Consider the following 19,841-nt stretch of genomic DNA (forward strand, 5'->3'; position numbering starts at 1 on the left):
CGAAATGGACATGCGTTTTATGAAAATTTTCATATTATAATTTCGGTTTCCCTATCAACAAATAACCGTTCTATTCGACTGTTCCAACAAGATTTCCCAATGTAAATGTATATGTGTGTGTGTGTTCCAAAATATAATTGCGAAATAAAATAGTGGTATTGAACCAAAATAACAACCAGAAAAGGGGATGAGAAAATAGAGAATCAAACCATATCTATGTTTGTGGATAGAAGTTTTGGGTTTATACATTCATCACTATGACAATAAACCATAGTAGTATTGATAATTTGGGGAAGTCCACCACTGTTCCAACAATAATAATAATCCTTATAGAAAAAAACCTAAAGGCCATGTGTGTGTGTATTCAGTTTCGGAAATGTCGCCGAATAAAATGATGTGCCCGATTGTGGATGCTGCTGCTCATCATTATGACCTTGTGCAAAAGAAATCAGAAAATCTTTTTTTTCTTTTTGTGAACAGGGTGGCCATACCCGTAAATATTATCAACGAACAGTCGATAGTTATTATTTGTTGTTGATGATGATGTTGATGGAAAAACAAGGCGGATTCCTTTTCCTCTTTTCTTTTCCCATTTGCTACATTCCCATGGGTATTATGTACGAAATGGTTTTGGGGCGGATGGGGGAGAGAGAGATCAGAATCGAATATATGCGTAGGAGCGTATTGAATATAGAGCAGCAACATTATCATTCTATTAAAAAATTCTCTACATAATCAACAATGCTTGTTGCACCTGAATCTGAATTATACTTTTGTTTGCGTATACCGAAAAAGGCCATGCTTATTCGTTTTTTTGGACTATTCCACAGTTAACCGAAAAAAAATAATCATAATAAAAACAACGAAAACAAAAACAAAAACAACATTTACAATAATGGAGAAAAACAATTATTTGGAATTAAGGAAAAAAAGGAAATGTACAATCTTCAAGAACAACAACATTATAAAAATGAAAATTTGATTAATTAGATTGGCAAAAAAAAAGGATTTTCTTCAATTTGTAAAAAAACCAATTTTGTAATTAAAATTTATCGGAAGAGAGATTTTCTTTTTATTATTTTAGTAATTTTATTATAATTAAAATAATTGTTTAACTTGGTCTTGTTAAACTAAAACCAGGATTCCAATATAAAAACCAACGTTTAAATGTAGGATATAATAGATAAATACTAGCGATTGATAACCAAATTAATATTAATAATAATATTGAATGAATATCTGTTGAAAAATCTGATCGTAATAACAGTAACATTATTAATGTAAATAAAAATGATGCAATTATAAATAAAACGTCAATAAATTTGATGTAACTATTTTAAAAGAAAGAGAAGAGAAAAAAACCGAAATTATTTTTAATGAAAAAACGTTACTTTTAAAAAAAAGATTACCGTAATATCCTATGCAAATAATCACATATATTGCAATGAAAGAATAAACGATGATGATGATGTTTAGATGTTTTAGCTACCAGAATTTTATCATATTGCTTTTCGGTTGTTTTTGATTGTTTTCTACCACCACCACCATCATCATTATTCATACGATGATTATTATTATCATCATCGTCATGATCATCACCATCATCAATAATGGTTACTATCAATGATTTATCTACAAAACAAAAAAAATGAAAAATCATTAGCATCTTGAAAGAATAAGGGAACTTCTATACCACTGGATGGTGATTGAATTGTTGCACTACAAGTTGAACAAGAACGAACAGAATTTATTGATCTTGAATCAAGTATTTCACGTATTATATTACAATATCTATCTGAATCAAATAAATTATTTGTAATTGTTGTCGATGATTCTTGTTTATTATTATTTGCTACTTTTACACAATATGGTCGATGATGATGATCATCATCATTATAATTGAGGGCGGTATTATTCACCATAGTTGTTGTTGTTGTTGTATCATTTTGTTTATTTTTAGATTTTTGATCCACATCATTATCATCAATTATTTGCTGCTGTTGTTCATTTATGAACTTTAACGTTTTTGATTTAATATTTTGTCCATCATTAACGTTATTGTTATTAACATTTGGATCATTATTATTATTATTAGGTATAGTGACCAGATTTGTTTCCATCATTATTATTATTATTTCAACAGCAGCAATCCGAAATCATTACACACACACACACAGAAACAGATGCATATAGTATTTAGGATGATGAAAACAAAAGTTTTTTTGGGAAAAAAGTCTCATCAAACAAAACAATAATAACAAAATCCAAAAACAAAATTGATCAACACTGATTAATTGAAAAAGTTTTGAACATTCTTCAGTGAACCAAAATAGCCAAAAATCAAATCAAACAACCAAATAGACATTGAAGAAGAAGATGATGAAAACGAAAAAAACTTTCATTTATTCAACAATAATAATAATTGAAGAATTGATATACTGAAAGAAAATTTAGTTTTTGTTGTTGTTATCGTCGTCGCTGTTGTTGTTGTTGTTGTCGTTGTCATTGACGCAAGATTTATTTCATTCGTAATCATTTAAAATTGATTACGATTGTTGTTGTGGTTGGTTGGTTGGTTAGTTGACGATATTGTGAATCGAATCGAATGAAGAAGAAAAACAACAACAACCGATTGTGTTACGATGAATAGATCCGAACACAAACAAAAAAAAAACAAATTGAATAACATTGAATTGAATTGGTTGTTCTGTTTTGGTAAAAAAACACCAACAAAAAATCAAAGTTCGTCTTTTTTTCCTCTTCTTTTTCAATATTTATGTGACATACACACGCACGCATACAAATCAATCAAAGATCAATTTCCTATATATTCATTTAACATTTGATTAGATAGATTTTTTTTTATCTAATCATCATTATTAATTGAATATGAATATCGAACACTTGAGATTTTGATTCGTTCGTTTGATGTGTGACATGATTAAATTCCTAGATTTTTAACTGTTGTTGTTGAACCAAATACGAAGGAAATTAGCCATTAATGCTTTAAAGATTCGTCATTATCATCATACTGTTTGATAACAAGCAAAAGAAAAAGGAAACATAAAAAGAAAGTATTATTATTTTTAAACAAATAAACAACGAGATTTTGGAAAAAAAGAAGAAGATATGGATTGGTTTGGTTTGTTGATTGATTAGTTGATGATAAATGACAAATATATATCCAATTTATTTATCTGTGTTGATTAGGGGTTAAACAAACTTAAACTTATATCTTAATAAGAAAAGTGTTTTTGCAAACTATTTAGATATGTGTTTGCTAGGCAATCAATTTCCAAAGGTATTTATCTTTCCTTTGGAAATTGATTTTTTCAACAACAAAAAAAAAGAAAGTAATCGCCTGGTTTACCATCAAACAAAAACAACAACAACAACCAAATATTCTATTTATATCGATCAATCATATAAGAAATTGAAGCAAGAAAAAAATCCTGGAATAAAATTTCGAATAAACCAACCAGAAAAAAAAGTGAAAAAAATTCAAGCAAATAAATCTTGTTTGTTTGTTTGTTTGAATTGAATTGACTGATGTTGACTATTTTGAAATTAAGAATTGAAATTTCCAATCGGAAAAATATTGATATTAAACATTGTAAACACTCACACAGTGGTTGTTATCCACATTCTCACAGAGATGGGAAACTTATTATAAATCAAAATACCACAAATTGTTCGCACACTATGTGTTTCTCGAAAATCAAAATAAATTTTTGTTTATTTAATTTCCATTTTTTTCGGGTTATTAAGAAATTGCCAAAGCAAAAAACTTTCAAAAAATCAACACGAGTGACTCTTGATAGTTATTCTTAAGAAAAACCGTTGAAAATGACAAAGAGACCTCTCTGGATGTTTTATTCCCATCATTTTCATATTGAAGTAATTTTGAATATTGAAAAACAAAACAAAAAATAACATTAAGCGAATCCAACAAAAAACAAAACAAACAAACTTCACTGATCAATGCATTCCATTCCATTCATAGAATCATTATTATTATTATAAAGATTCCATCATCATGAATTATTTCTACATTTGAACTGCAATAAAATGGATAAAATATATTTTTGTTGTTTCAGGATTATCATTTTGATTCTGGAATAACTAAACTAACTAACTGAAAATCCCAAACTATTCAATATATTGATAATTTTGATTTGTGAGCCATATCATTATTATTATTGTAGATGTCAAACATCATTATTTATATCTATTTTTCCTAGTTTCAAAATGAAAACAAAACAAAATAGAAAAAAACGAAAGATTTCGATTCTGGATCTGGTTTTGTGTTTGTTTGTGTGAGCATCATTTGGGTTTATTCCGAAAATGAAAACTAAACACAGGATATACACACAGGAAGACAATTTTTCTTTTTGGGTTTTTGGAACCTCAAAAAATGAAAATAGACACAAAAAACAATCACGCAATTCATACAAGTGATGATGGTGTTTTTCAAACAAAAAAAGAAAAATGAATGATAAAAAAAACTACTATTGTTTACTGTCATTGTCATCATCATTATTCTTGGTTTGGTTTAGATCAGAATGTTAGGGAAAAGAAAAAGAATTCGATGATAAACATATTATTATTATGTAATGTAGTTTTTTTCCATAAGGCAAAAAAACAAAATTCAAACGATACTGGGTTATTTTTCTTTTTCGTTCGTTGTTTGATTTGGCTTGGTTTGGCTCTCTTATCTTACCACTTTCGTTATGAAAAAAATGAAGTTTTTTTCCCAGTAACAATACGATTATGGTAATGAAACGAGCGAGAGAAAAAAAGCCCAAATAAGAATGTAATTTGGTTTTTGTTTTTTTTTTTGAAAATTTTATTTAATTTTTTTCTTTCTTAGTTGATGAACATAGGTTTGTACGTGATATTTCGTTTTTTTTCACTCTTGAAATGCATGATTTTTAAATAATATGACCAAAAAGAGAAACATAAGAAATTTTTCAAGTATGGAGCTAGAGATTTGAAACGATGATGCAAATTAATCTGAAGGTACAACACACACACATATGCAGACACACATCCAGACAAAAAAAAAGAATCAGATTCTAACGAGTTAATTTCAATAATATTTGTGTATGCATTGCACGTTTTGCTTATTTTAAATTTTTTTTTAAATTACGATGTTTTTTTTCTCACTGTACAAGCAGTTGATGTCTTGATTGTTGAAAACAGATTTGAAGAAAAAAATTCTTTTAACTACCAAGTACCTCTCTATAAGCCGCATCAAGTTTTGTAGAATCGTCACTACATGTGTATAGTCCGCATCTGTAATCTTGTGTTAATGATAGATTTTTGGATCGAAATTTCTGGTATTCCCCCTAACTGGACAACAATTTTATCTTATGAAAAGTTTAGTTAGTTAGTTAGTGAGTTTTTGCTACTTTTTAATTTACTTTCTGTCATTAATACAAGACAAAATAATTGCAATGAACAAATCTCCAAACAAACAAACAAAAAGCTTAAAACAACAACGAAAAAAATTTAACGAGGTTTAAAATTTAATGATACACTCTCTCTCTCTCTCTCTCTCTCTCTCTCTCTCTCTCTCTCTCTCTCTCTCTCTCTCTCTCTCTCTCTCTCTCTCTCTCTCTCTTTTCTCACTTTACCCTTTCCAATCACTGCGCAAATAACAATGATTTATTAGCACTTAAACACAAAAACACTGAAACATTGAATCGAGATTCGAAAATCAATTTTTCAAACAAACAATTTATCTTTGTTTGAACATCCATCAAATTCTTTAAAGAATCTTTAAGTTCTTTTTTTTCAATTTATTATGATTAAGGATAAAAGTGAGACAAACAAACAAAAACAAGAAAGAAAATTTTATGACAAAATAAAAACAATAAAATGAAATGGTAACAATTTGAAATCAATTTAAAACAACAGAATAACAACAACAATTTGTAAACGTTTAGGGAAAAAAGGGACAATTATTTTGGAAATTTTTTAGTTCATTTAATGATGATAATTATGTTTGTGAAATGAAAATTCTGTTCTGTTTTTTTTCTTTTTGACTAAAATACTTTGCATAATGTGAATGAAACAATAACAACAACAGTGAAGTAGCTAAAATTCTCAACATTTATTTACTGATAAAATTCCAAAAAATTCTTAAGAAAATTTACTTGAATATGAATATTATTATTATTATGAAACAAAAGGAACAAAAAAAAATATTTCTTCTTCTTCTTCTTATCACACGGTTATCATCGTTTTTTTCTATTATAGAAAATATTAAAAAATATACATAGGCCATTAAAGGCTTTTAAAGATAGTCAATCATCATTTATTAGTATGGGCTTCAAAAAAAAAAAAAACTTATGGCAAAACTTATATTTGATGTTTTATCATCATCATATTGAAATAGATTAGCCATTCGATTATATTAATGTTTTTTACAGTGATATTCAACCATTGAAGATTTTCAGTTTAAAATTGTTTGATGCCAATTCTACATTCATTATCACACAATCAACCAACCAAGCAATGTTATCGATGAAAAGATGCTAGAAAAAAGTTTGTAAACCACTGTTTTTTATATATAAAAATAAATATTATTATTGTCTGAATGTGAAAGGGAAAAAGAGATTCTTTCAATGTTTTTCTCTCTCATTCCTTAGCAATATTAAATTTATTGTTGTTGTTGTTGTTGTTGTTTTGCCCATCTCAAAGTTCCAAGATGAGAAAAAAGAAAAAAAACAAAAAAAAAGATGTTTTCAAACATAAATCACTTTTAAGGAGAAAAGAAAAAACAGGACAACAAACATATATACAGAATTTTCATCAAGATCGTTACTAGATAGAGTTATAGAGATAGATACTCAAGAGATAGATTAGAAATGAAAATATGGAATAGTTTTGCTGATGTTTGGGTTAGTTTTGTTTTTCTTGTTGTTGTTGTTGTTGTTTGTTTTCCAGCAAACAACAAAACAACGACATTGAAATTCATTGATTGAAAAAAGTGTTGAATTCTGGAAAAAAAAATTTATGAATTCATTTTCTTCTTTAAATTCTATAGAAAGTGAATGTATGAACAGTTATATTCAGTTTGGCCAATCAGCAACACAGATAATATTCACAAACAAAAAATTGTATAACAAGTGAATTCTTTGAATGAAATGAATTTCTGCGATGAAAAAAAAAGCCTTTAGGGTAGACCTAGACTTTCATCGCTATGCAAACAAAAATTTTCATTCATAAAAGTATACGGAAATCATCAACAAAAAAAAAGTTCAGTTGCACAAAATAAAGACAATAATATTTGAATATCAACCACCAACAAATAGAGTAAACAAAACATGAAGAAAGCGATTTACACGAGCTAAAACGAGTTCATTTGAAATTCACCCAAGAAACGAAAAAAGGAAGAAAAATTTAATCAAAAAAAAAAATCATATTTTAATATATCGACGACAAACACAAACACATCATATTCGTAATACAGCATTAAACAACAGGAAAAATTATCATTCTGTATCAAACAATCATCAAATTGACAATGTGTTTCTGGATGGAAAAATTGATGTCATTTTCAAGCTGACACACACAAACAACCATCAGAATGGAAAAGTAGTTTTGATGTGATAATCATTGATTTATCTTTCATATCATATCCACATTTACACCCATCATCATCTTCTTCTGTAAATCTAAACCAGACAGCAACAACAACAACAAAAAATGTTGACAACTAACATCATGGCAAAAAAACATAAACATAATGTAAATAGGCAATCATTTTTACTTGGAAAATCTCAAAGCAGAAATTTTCAAAAATTTGAAAATGATGAAACTATTAATAAGCTGTGAGTGAGAGAAAAAAAAATCTGGAATTTTTTTTTCTTGTTTTCCAGACTTGAAAATTGTTCAGTTTATGGAATTTTGTTCTGTTATCATTCAGAAAATTCTCGACGACAATAATAATGATGATGGTGATATTCAACATCATCATATAATCATATGGAACATTGAAAAATGTTAACGCACGAACAAACAGAAAAATATGAATTCTTGAAAAAAAATCGATTTTTGGTTTATCTGGTTGTTGTTTGTAAAAAATCGAAAAATGGAATTTTCTTCTGGAAAAATGCATGAATAATTTTCATTATTTTAGGTTAAACAATCATTTTGATATTTGATATTTGTAATTGAGAATGTTTTTTTTTTGTTTTGTTTTAAATTCAAAATGGGAACCACATTATTATTATTATAATAAAAACAAGAGAGAACATTATATACTTGATGATGTTGGAAAAATCTTTCTGGATTCCGTACGATTCAAATTAATTGTAAAATGAATAGACACACAGCACACACACTTACAATTCAATGACTTTATCGAAAGTGAGAATTTGAAACTTTTTTCCGACGGAATTTTTTTAATAAAAAATGTTTCAGGCATCAGATGTTTATCATTGCAATTTCGGATGACATTCATTTCGTTCCGGTAGATTTGATCCGATCATCATGATGATGATAATCTAATAATCGGAATTAACCCAGTAACAACAATCATGAACATGATTTTGCTTTTTTTTTAAAAAAATTAAAATTTTATTCAATCAAAAAAAAGTAAAAATTCTTTTTGAAAAGGTTTCTTTCGACATTCAAATCAGTACGGCTGCTGCCATCTATGATACGATCAAATCGAAAGGGAAAACTTTTTCGAATTATAAAAATGTGTTCTTTTTTTTAGAAAAATTTTTAAAAATAAACTTTGATGAGGTATTTATATAAAAGTGAATATTTTGGGTAAGTTTTTTTTCAAAATGTTTTTATGATAATGAGCAAAAATGAAAATGAATGAATTTATCGTTTGTTTTGGTTTTTGGTTTGATCAAACAATTGTTGCATGACTTTTTGAATATGGTGGACTTTTTGTCGTACTTGAGCTATGTTGTTGTTGTTGTATAGGTGTTGAAGCTCTATTTTGGCTCGATTCTAATATTTTTCGATGCTGTTGCATTACATATGATTCAATTGGATCATCATCATCAACATCTTCGGCAAATGATAGCTGTTCTAAAAGTGTCTATAGTTCAAACAAACAATTACTTGGTTGATATAAACAAAATCATCATAAAATTGAAATACCTGATTCTGTGATTGTGGATGATGATGGTGATGATCTAATCGTACAACATAATCATCAACCGATCTTGGTGGTGGTGATCGATTATAACTTGAATCAAAATCTGATCGTCGACTAAAACTAGTATCAATAAATTCATCGAATGATGCTGGTGAACCGGCATAAAGCCTTTCTAATCGTATATTACGTGGTAATCGTTTTTCTTTTGGTTCTTTAATTTTATTCATTTCTTTGGCACCATTATTAATTGTTGATTTACTATTATTTTTATGTGCCATTTTTATCTGTTTTTTATGCTGTTCAAGTGGTAATCGTGGATTTTGTCTCCATCGTATATCAGCTTCGCTTGGCATTGGATGTATCAATGATAATACACATTGTATACCTTTTATGATGACGACTGCTAATGCGCTGAAAACAAAAAGTTTCGAAAAAGCAAGAATAAAATAAACATAGAATCATAATCATAAATCAAATATATAACTTACATAGCCATCATTACGCAAACCATATATAGTTCCATTATGGAACTTATCACAAAATTCTGTTTATTTTTTTTTCAATCAAATTCAATTTCAATTCAAAAAAAAAAAAAAAAAGAAAAAACTGAATGAAATTTCGAAAAGAATAATGATGATGTGAGCACCCGAAGAAAAAAATAAATTCATTCAGGTAAAACATACAACGCATGCGTGCAATGTTAACACACCTGAATAAATGTTTCGTCAACAGGTGTGACTGCTTGTCATTTTGCGTGATTTTTTGAATGAAAAAAAATATTTTTATTTTTTGTTTTTTTTGAAAAGACTACAATAGTTTATTCAGTTTTTTTTAAAAAATAAATAAATAAAAAATGAAAGATTGACAACAAAATTTCATTCATTGTTTTTATTATCTTGATTGGTTCATGATTCAATTGGTTTTAAATGTTCGTACTTCCTCATTATAGCTTCGGCATGTTGATAAAACTTTTCATGGGAAAAAACAATTGTTAATCATAATTTGATTTGGAAAACAAAAATAAACACATACCTGATTAACATTGATATCCATAAAAAGTTCATGTAAAAATCTTCTTGCAGTTATTTTATAATTATTACGTTCCATTTGTAAACAAACATCCGAATAAAGGCAGAAATTTTCAAATATTTTTGGATATTTTTGCTTAAGACTTGATCGATTAAAATTAATATAAAAATTATGATTTTTTTTTTTAAAAAAGAAGAAATCAATTATAAATTACCTTAAAAGTCCTTGTTCCGATTGTTTAGAATAAATTGCAACGCTTAAATTTGATACTAAACGTAATACTTCATCACGATGTACTTCCAGATCATTAACATTATCAATCATTTCCGAATCAGATTTTTGTTCCACTTCTGATGATGGTTCTGATTATAAATTTGTTTAAAAAATTACTATTATCAGTGAAAAACTGAAAAAATAAAATGATTACCATTGTTTGATGATGAAAATAAATGATTGTTGTTCGTAATTTCAATACCAAAATCTTTACAACATAATAAACATTTGGCAGCATTATGAACATTATTTAATTGATCAGAAGTTTTTAATCGTTCTTTTGCTTTTGGTTTGTTGGTCGTACTCTATTTATGAATAATTAAAATTAAATTTCAAAATTTAATAAAATTTTTTTTTCTCAAAAAATATTACCTCTTCAAGATGAAAAATAAGTGAAAGATTTTGTGGAAGACAAAGGCACATGAAATTTGATTTTTCATCTGTTTGTTGAAAATTAATTCCGGTTGTCATTTCAAATTCTGATTGACCGGATATTTGTGAATCATTCGATAATGATCGTTGTTTAGTATTAACACCACCTTGTATAGTATCATTTACTGATAATTGATTAATTATCAATTTGTTTTGTTGATTACTATTGGCGTTCATCATCGATTGAACAGGCGATTGAATTTGTATACGATTTGTATTCGATGATTTTTGAAATGTTTCATTCGATGAATTTTTACTTTGAAATAAATCCATTGAAAATGTATCAGTATTAACCGAATCGATACTTTTTGGAAATGAATCCGGAATACTGTTGGAAAAATTACTACTACTAAAACTGAAAAAACCATTTCCCGAAAGTGATTGTACTCGACATTTTTGTATGGCTATTAATTGTGCATAACCATATGCATCCATTGGACTTGGATATGGATCATCACCATTAACAATAACTATTGGTGTTTGTTGTCGATTATTACCACTATTATCAATAGAATTTGATATTAATTGATTGGTTATAATTCGATTATTATTGTTATTGATAGGTACAGGTGTTGTTGGTAGTGTTGATGATTTAGCTGTGATTGATTGTGATGATAAACTGTTACTTTCATTTTGAACATTATTCGATTCAAATGTTCGATGATGAACAAGTGTATTACTTTGACTTGATGTTGTAGAATATTCAGTAAAACTAGCTGAACAGCTTTCACTATTATTTGTTTGTGCACTTTCATATGAATCATGACGAATTTTATCATCATCATTTATCATTATCAATGATGATATTGGAAAACAAGGTGCACTTATTTTTCGATTACGTTCCGGTGAAATTAGATTTGATCGATTCAAACCATCATTAGAATGATTAAGAATTCCACTATCTTGAGATTCAGGTTTCGTTTTTTTTGAATCAAATAATTGATTATTATTATTGGCAGAAGAATTACAATCGGATGATGATCGTAATCGATTATTATTTGTTGTTATTGTATTATATGGATTTATAATACTTAACGATGCAATCGATGATGTATTCGATGTATTTGATGTCATATCAGGTTTTAATAATTTTTCCATTGATTTACCATTGATTCGAATCAATTTATTTGACGGATGTTGTCCGGTTGTTGGTAATATTGATAGATAACTACTACTACTACTACTGCTACTATAACTACTTATACTGAATTGACATGCTTGATTACTATTCATTAATGGATTTGTATTATTTGTATTTTGTGATGATAATAATAAATTATTTGGTGAATTATCATTATCAACAAATAATGAAAAATAACCAGACGGAATTGATACAATCGATTTTGGTACCACTGCTGTTGTTGTTGTTGTTGTTGATGAATCATTCAATTCTTTTGGCTGATTTCGAACGGGAAAAAGATGAAAATTTTCAAAATGTTGTTGATCAATAGGAAAACAATCATAATGAGAATGTTTTATGGCTGACCAACCAAAACAGGCCAATTCATCAGCACCACGTAATGTTGAAGCAAACAAACAAATAACATAGAATCCAGTTGCCCTAATCGATAATATTGTTGATCGTTCAACTAATGTTGTAATCAATTTTAAAATATTTGTATTACATTTGATTAAATATTCTAAACCTATATCAGTCGAACCAATATGACCAATAGCCCATAATGCAGCTTTCATACGAAGTATATTATATTCACTGTTATCACGATTTTCATTTTTATTAATCACATCATCATCATTTTGTTGTAGTTTATTTATCACAATGAAACGATTTATTTGTGTATGAATAATGGCCAACATTTCTTCACATAATGAATGTTCAATAATAATCTGTAATCCTTCGTATGTTTTAGCTAATTGTCCATAAAAATGTGGTACAAGATGTGCTGTCATACTGCTACTTCTTAATTGTGAAAAATTTCTTCGATCTGGTCGTCGTCCATATTTACCAGTAACACTTTTCTGATGGCAAGTAAAACATTCATTTAGACAATCTTCAACTAAACGAACATAACGTAAATGGAAATGATTACGCCAACGATCCAATTCTCGATCCAATGTATTTGTCTGTATCAACATATTGATACCGATTGGAAATGATGCAAAACGTGCAAAAAATACTATTCCTTTATCGCCTAGATTCTGAAGTGCCGGTCGATGTTCAAGAACTTTTTTTAGATAATTCGTATTGTCTGCACAAGCTTCATCTAATATATCCAATGCTTCTAAACTAATCACAGATGATTGATCATAAAGTTGATTGATTAGTAAATCGATTCCCCATTGAGCAAAATCTGTAACATTAATACGCAATAAAAGACGTAGAAATTTTGTTGAATAAATTCTTGTCGTTTCATTCGATGATGTAAGCACTTTAGAAAGAATATTTCTTGGAAAATCTGTTTCACTATAATCAAATGATGAAATAATCAATTTAGCATAGATTTCATTCGTCCAAATATTAATCAAATCGATCAAATTCTGATAGATATGAGTTTTTTTCAGCCAATTTCTACCCGAACGATTATGAGTAAAACGACCTAATAGTAGAAAATATTTCTGCGATAATGTTGATAATAAACGTGATGGTATGAAAATTTCATCCGATGATGGCACTTTGTTTGCAATGTTTTTCAAACATCGATCAAGATCATGAATAAATTCATTCAGATAATCGGAAGCATGATTTTCATCTGCTTGTAAAAGAAAATCAATAAAATAAATAGCGGCCAAACAAATCTGTCTTGGATTATCTGAATAAAGCACTTCATTATGTCCATGCGTCATTTTTAACGTTGTTGGTGATGTAGTGGTCATTTCAGTGGTTGATGATAAACCACTATTTTTTGATATGGCCGAAAATTGTCGTTTAGAAGGCAAATAAAATTCCAATAAACGAGAACAAAATGAACGTACTTCTTTATCTTCTAATTTGAGCATAATATCATAAGGCTGTTTAAGAATATCGATGATTAGATCCCAATTCCAATCACGAAATGAGCTTTTTCTTAGTACGTTTGAATTTTTAATTGATAAAAGAACATTTTCATCTTGCATTTTTGAAATTGATCCGGATTTTTTTCTTCCGACCAAAATATTCGATGAAGGTGATGGGTTTGATGGTGATGAATAGAAAAAAATTTGCTGCTCCAAAAATAGACTAGTAGGTTGTGGACCTTGTTTTTTAATATCCTGTATACGATTTAACATTGTTATAGTCATCAAAGCACGATTACGTCGTTCACGAGAATTGGAAACTGATGCTGCAACTAAAGTTGGTAGGCTTTGACATCGATGAGCATATGATGATTGTGGTAGATATTTACCGGATAAATGTAACAATTCTCCTAGCATTATGGTTGATAAATTGACTGTTGGTCTATCATTAGATTCAAGAATAACATTTAACAATGCTTCCAATATGCCAAATTCAATTAATGATTGAAGTAAAAGAGCCTGATGATTAATAATAAAATTTAAACGTCCACCGGCTAAACTTGGTAAAATATCTTCAGCTTCTTTAGCAACAAAACCATCATAAAGTTGCCATTCATCAGGTAGATAATTTTTATTCGATTGTATGGTCATTCTTGATGTTTGTTGTCTAGTTTGATAATTAAAATAAACACATCTAATTGCTTCATCAAAGTCTTCCGAACATTCAGGTAATTTCAAACCGAAAAGTTCGTACAATAATTCCAAAATATGACCATGTATTTCCGTATATGGTAAATGTAGCAAACTAATCAATGATTCTAATGGATTTAATGTATCATATCCGTTGATTGTTGATGTAGAATCATCATCATCAACGGGTAATTTTTCTTCAAAAAAAATACGGGCAAGTTTCCTTGACATATTTACCCATTCACTATTGAATTCTAATTTATTATTATTTGGATAAAATTTATTCATTTTAACCACACGACACATAAAAAAACATCCTGGCCATGAACGAAGAATAGATAGTATGGCATTTTTACATGATAAATATCTTAGTGTACGTTGTTCATAGCTTGCATTTGTTTGTTGTGATGATTGTTGTGCTTGATTTTTATTCTTTTGGCCCGCTTTATTTTCTTTATGTACATCAAAAAAATCGAATGGAAATTTTTGTCCATCTTCATGAGCATGATGTGGATGATGTGGATCATCTTGATTATCTAATTGTATTGCATTCAAATTTTGCTGTTCTTGAGCTGCTGTGGAAGCATGAAAAAAAGAATAAAGATCAGTGAATGGTGATATGAAATAGAATAGATCAGATCCATTTGGATGAACTAATCGTCGAGTTTCTGGATAATTATATAAATATAGGAATGATGAGATTATGGCTTCGGATAATGCAATATTTGTAAATGGTATGGTAAAATTAGTAAAAATACCATTGCCGCTACTCATGACTAGATTGTTCGGATTATTAGTTATGTTACGATTATTTTTACCACCACTAAGATCGCCATCATATTCTGATAGATTCAAACCGGTAATGGCATTCAATGCACATCGAACTAGAATATTAATACAACCAGAACGAGCACTAATAATGGCATTCAAAATTGTCAATTCGGATATTGTTGCCCAACAAACACGAAGTAATGTATCTTTTTCTGAATAATTATCATTTGCGATTGAACAAAGACAACGTCCTAATGCAATTGGAAATAGATTTGGTTCGATTGCCATTAGATGACGTAAAAGACGCATAGCTTGAACACGTTCAACACGATTTTCCAAAACAATATCCAATGAACGTGCAATCAAATGATGAAGATTAATTTCAATCAAATTATGTAATGTTTTTTTATTCTGTACAAAATAACGAATCGCTCTTAAACTAGCAGCTCGAACTTCAGCAACATCATTGAAAAGGCCAACACGAAGGCTGAAAACACAGAACATTATAATGAATATTGTTTGAATAAAAAAAAAAATAGGAACAAAAACTCACCAACAAAGAATTTCCGTATCACATAAAAATGATGATGTTGTTTCAGATGATGATTGGCCATTAATATTGGCCAATTTTGCCTGTTCGCTAATATCCAATTTGCCATAACGATATAAACAATATTTTGTAAATAGATTGAGGTAGGCTAATAATTTATTCTTATTCTGTATAGAATCTTTTGATATTATATGATATAATATTACATAACAACTTTGATTCAAAGCTATACAAACAAAAAAATAAACTTGATGAATTTTTGTTTTGTTTTTAACAAAAAATATTGAAGGCAAAAACTTACGTCTATTCCAATCAAATTGAATATCAAAATCATTATCATGATATCTTCGACGTTGTGAACGATTCCAATGTCGATTACTTCGATTAAGTTTAATCATGACACACAACAACAATAATAATAATAATTTGAATTTCAACAATCAAACAATCCTTTTCTCGAAAAAATTACGAAAACAAAACAAAAACAAAACGAAAAAAACAACAATCACAATTTGTTTCAACGAAGGACAATTGAATAGCTTAAGATATTCAATATTCAATCATTGTAGAGCCGGAATTCGAATGAAATTATCATCATCAATAAAGTTGATGAAAAAAATCGAATTCGAACCGCTTATCGATTATCGAAAATCAATTGAATCAGAAAGAAAACAAAAAAAAACTCATTCAAAAGAAAAAGTTTTTGAAATGTATGATGAAAATAAATATAAAAAAAAACAACAACAACAACACATTAACGATGTTTGTTTCCTTTTTTTTTCTCGATTGATATTTATTATTTTGATTATTTAAAGAGCAGCAGAAAATAAACTTGTTTTTTGCACGCAAAAACACCCGTCACTTCGTAATTTTTTTTTATTTACTTTTACTGATTGTTGTTGTTGTCGATGATGATGATGATGATGATGATCCAAAATATCGATGGAAATCGTTCCAACAATGATCACCAGATGGTAGCACAATTCTCTTGGTTGTTTTCAAAAAAAAACCAAAACGTTCGATTTCATTCCAAAATTCATTCGAAAATGATAAATTCTGTTTTGGTTTCATTTTCATTTGAAAATTCGAGCGACCAAAAGAAGAAATTTTTTTCCCCCAGTTTATGAATTCAAACAAAATGAACTTTGATTTTGAAACCTATCATTCCATTTTTTTGTTTGCAAATCAAGAAATATTGATTTTGATAATTCTGTTTCGACTTTTCTGAATCTACAATGTTTCAGTGATCAGTTGTTTGTCTATATATAACCGTTATGATGGGCATGTTTTAAACCAAAAAATGATCATATCGTTTGTTTATTGAATATTGGACCGCCTTCATTTTTTTTTCGGTACGGAATATTGTTGGATGTAAAATATGAAACAATTGAATTACCCGAAATAGACATAATAATGTTAGAAAGAAGAAGAAGAAAAAAACAAAGACCCAACAAGCCCATGGATAGCAATCGTATATATTGTCCAACCAAATCAAATTTGACCAAAAAGAAAAAGACAAATTTGATTTTCAATTACAACAAATTCATTCAAATCGAACAACATATACCAAGAGAGGACAATCAATTTTTGTATGTGTGTTAGCAAAACAGGAAAAAAAACGGAGATAAAATGGTCAACGAAAACAACAGTGGACATAGAAATAATGATCATCATCATCATAATCATCGTCGTAGTCGTCGTTCTGGTAAGTTAACTTAATCGATCGTTTGATCAATTGATTAGTTACATGCGAGTTTGACAAATTTTTTTTTCCAACAACAACTGAATATTTTTGTGACTATTTTTTCATATTTTTTTCTGATATATAATATGATTGATTAGTAATTTGAGTATTTAGAACAAAAAAAAAATCTGTCATCCGTTTTGTTTTGATCAAGATTTTTTTTTTTTAAACTGCATTGATTATCAGCCACAAAAAACAAGAGCAAACCTAAACCATTATTTCCTTTGTACTTATTCTTTGTCTATCTGTCTGTCTGTGTGTGTGTTCGAATGTTTTTGTCTCGTTTCCTTTTTATTCGAATTCAGATCTAAAAAAAGGCAATTTGTTTTTTGTGTGATTAGAATTCTCGGTAAAAAATCAAATTTTTTTTTCTATTTTTACCATTTAGATGTTGATGATGAAAAACATTGCGAATTGTTGTTGAAAAATTCGAATAAAATTCAACCATCAAAACAAGACAATCAACAATTAGATAATCAAATAACAACAACAGCAACAACCATAACAAAATCGACAGCCGATTTGACAACGATGGATGCCGATAGTTCTACTGGTAAAATTTGTTTGATACAAAAAAAAACAAACAAAATTTCAAATGAAATTTTTTTTTCTCTTTTTTCCCAAAAAAATCAAAATGATAATTAGCCGAACTTGGATTCAAATCGAAAAAGAAAAACAATTCAATTACGAAAATGATGATGATAACAAAAATTGAACCAATTTCACCAACAGAAGAATTGTTGACAGAAACAATGGATATTGATTCAAATATATCGATAAATGATGATACAAAATCTGGCCAAACAAATCTAGTTAGTACGACAACTGGTCTATTGCCAAATGAAACAAAAATAAATCAATCATCATCAAACTGCCATCGATTGAATCGTTGTAATCGATTACAAACCACTACATCAAATATGTCATCATCATCATCATCAAAACGATCTTCGTCCGAAACACGTGAAAGATGGAGGTAAGCTCAGAATTATCTTTGAAAAAAATTATCTTATTAATTGAAATTTGTCAAAATGATCACTCAATAAATAATTAATAATTTTTGTCCCAGAAGTAATAATCTTAAATCTAGACAACAGAATGTAAATGGAGCATTTGGTGAACTTCGTAAACTGGTACCAACATATCCACCTGATAAAAAATTAAGTAAAAATGAAATCCTACGTTTAGCTATCAAATACATTCGATTATTATCGAATGTTTTGGATTATCAGAAACAACAACAGGAGGAGGAGGAAGAAGAAGAAGATTCAACGACTATCGAAAACAATCATGAAGAACATTTCGATACATCGATTATTGTTAACAATCAGAATAGCCTTTCATCATTATCATCCGCTTCTTCATCACCATCATCATGCAACAACAATCATCATCAACAACATCAACCGATTTCATTAGGATATCAAAATGATAATACAATCAATTTAAAAAATCAGTTTTATTTTCCAGATTTTCGTCATCAATTACCATTATCATTCGTATCAAACGAAATGGTTGATAATAATCATCATCGATGTTTTACCTTAAAATATGATTCAAATGTATTGAATTCACCAAATGATAATGATATCGAAATATTAAAAAGATCGTCATCATCATCAACATCTTTGATTAAAACTGTTAATAAACATATGATACACATATGATACAATCGGAACGATCCATGATTGTAATGAAGAACTATTTCGTAGTAGTTCATCAACATCATCAACAACATCATCATCATCATCAATATTGTTTAGTGATTCCGAAGAACATGAAAACGATGATAAATAAATAAATAAATTATCCAAAGAAGTTTTTATGTAATTGAAATTAAAATGATCAGATTATTTCTTATCATTAAATAAAATGATCTCACCAAAAAAAAAAAAAAAAAAGAAAAAATTAATTAAATCTGGATCAAATGATATAAAATATTAAGATTGTTGTATGTGATTCTAACAAATTATTCTCTCTCTCTCTCTCTCCCTTGTCGATGTATGTGTCCAGAATGATAATGATCATTCATGATGATGATGATGTTTACTGAGATGTATCATACACGTGCGCGCATGTTGACAAATTTCAATTATCAAAATGTGTGAACCTATGGAAAATATGGATGAAAATTATACAGGCGAGAAATAAAAATGAAAAATTCATACATGAATTGAAAAAAATGATACTAATAAAATCATTCATTCAAACAATCGTTTCGTCATAAAAATGTCATATCAACATTGATGTTTATTCATTCGAGAAAAAGAAAA

General features: G+C 28.3%; 4 protein-coding genes across 5 annotated transcripts; 1 reads left to right on the plus strand and 3 right to left on the minus strand.

Moving 5' to 3' along the window:
• Positions 1 to 1,048: 1,048 nt before the first annotated feature.
• On the minus strand, positions 1,049 to 3,121 carry LOC113793796 (uncharacterized). The gene is made up of 3 exons (XM_027343871.2): positions 1,694 to 3,121; positions 1,410 to 1,632; positions 1,049 to 1,331 (listed from the first exon to the last, which is right to left on the minus strand). Exons 1-3 carry the CDS (start codon positions 2,121 to 2,123, stop codon positions 1,112 to 1,114), a joined length of 873 nt encoding a protein of 290 aa, XP_027199672.2. The 5' UTR covers positions 2,124 to 3,121; the 3' UTR covers positions 1,049 to 1,111.
• A 5,726-nt stretch (positions 3,122 to 8,847) lies between these two features.
• Positions 8,848 to 9,769, minus strand: LOC113792568 (uncharacterized). The gene is made up of 3 exons (XM_027342478.2): positions 9,613 to 9,769; positions 9,127 to 9,535; positions 8,848 to 9,064 (listed from the first exon to the last, which is right to left on the minus strand). The coding sequence occupies exons 1-3, from the start codon at positions 9,645 to 9,647 to the stop codon at positions 8,870 to 8,872; spliced, it is 639 nt and encodes a 212-aa protein (XP_027198279.1). The 5' UTR covers positions 9,648 to 9,769; the 3' UTR covers positions 8,848 to 8,869.
• A 124-nt stretch (positions 9,770 to 9,893) lies between these two features.
• Positions 9,894 to 16,585, minus strand: rictor (rapamycin-insensitive companion of Tor). The gene is made up of 7 exons (XM_027342458.2): positions 16,126 to 16,585; positions 15,828 to 16,050; positions 10,799 to 15,761; positions 10,581 to 10,731; positions 10,368 to 10,515; positions 10,157 to 10,295; positions 9,894 to 10,092 (listed from the first exon to the last, which is right to left on the minus strand). Exons 1-7 carry the CDS (start codon positions 16,220 to 16,222, stop codon positions 10,030 to 10,032), a joined length of 5,784 nt encoding a protein of 1,927 aa, XP_027198259.2. The 5' UTR covers positions 16,223 to 16,585; the 3' UTR covers positions 9,894 to 10,029.
• Positions 16,586 to 16,765: 180 nt separating this feature from the next.
• Positions 16,766 to 19,448, plus strand: LOC113792630 (uncharacterized). 2 transcript variants are annotated; one of them, XM_075822051.1, is made up of 4 exons: positions 16,766 to 17,529; positions 17,957 to 18,121; positions 18,214 to 18,544; positions 18,641 to 19,448. In XM_075822051.1, exons 1-4 carry the CDS (start codon positions 17,454 to 17,456, stop codon positions 19,233 to 19,235), a joined length of 1,167 nt encoding a protein of 388 aa, XP_075678166.1. In that variant the 5' UTR covers positions 16,766 to 17,453; the 3' UTR covers positions 19,236 to 19,448. The 2 variants fall into 2 exon arrangements, with proteins under 2 accessions (XP_075678166.1, XP_027198343.2); XM_027342542.2 differs by having other exon boundaries at positions 16,789 to 17,529; positions 18,638 to 19,443.
• The last annotated feature ends 393 nt before the right edge of the window (positions 19,449 to 19,841 follow it).

The sequence above is a fragment of the Dermatophagoides pteronyssinus genome, unplaced genomic scaffold (assembly GCF_027571235.1).
Source record: "Dermatophagoides pteronyssinus isolate colony J.1.1.1.1 unplaced genomic scaffold, Derpt_VIB-CSIC_2022.12 sq0014, whole genome shotgun sequence".
NCBI lineage: Eukaryota > Metazoa > Arthropoda > Arachnida > Sarcoptiformes > Pyroglyphidae > Dermatophagoides > Dermatophagoides pteronyssinus.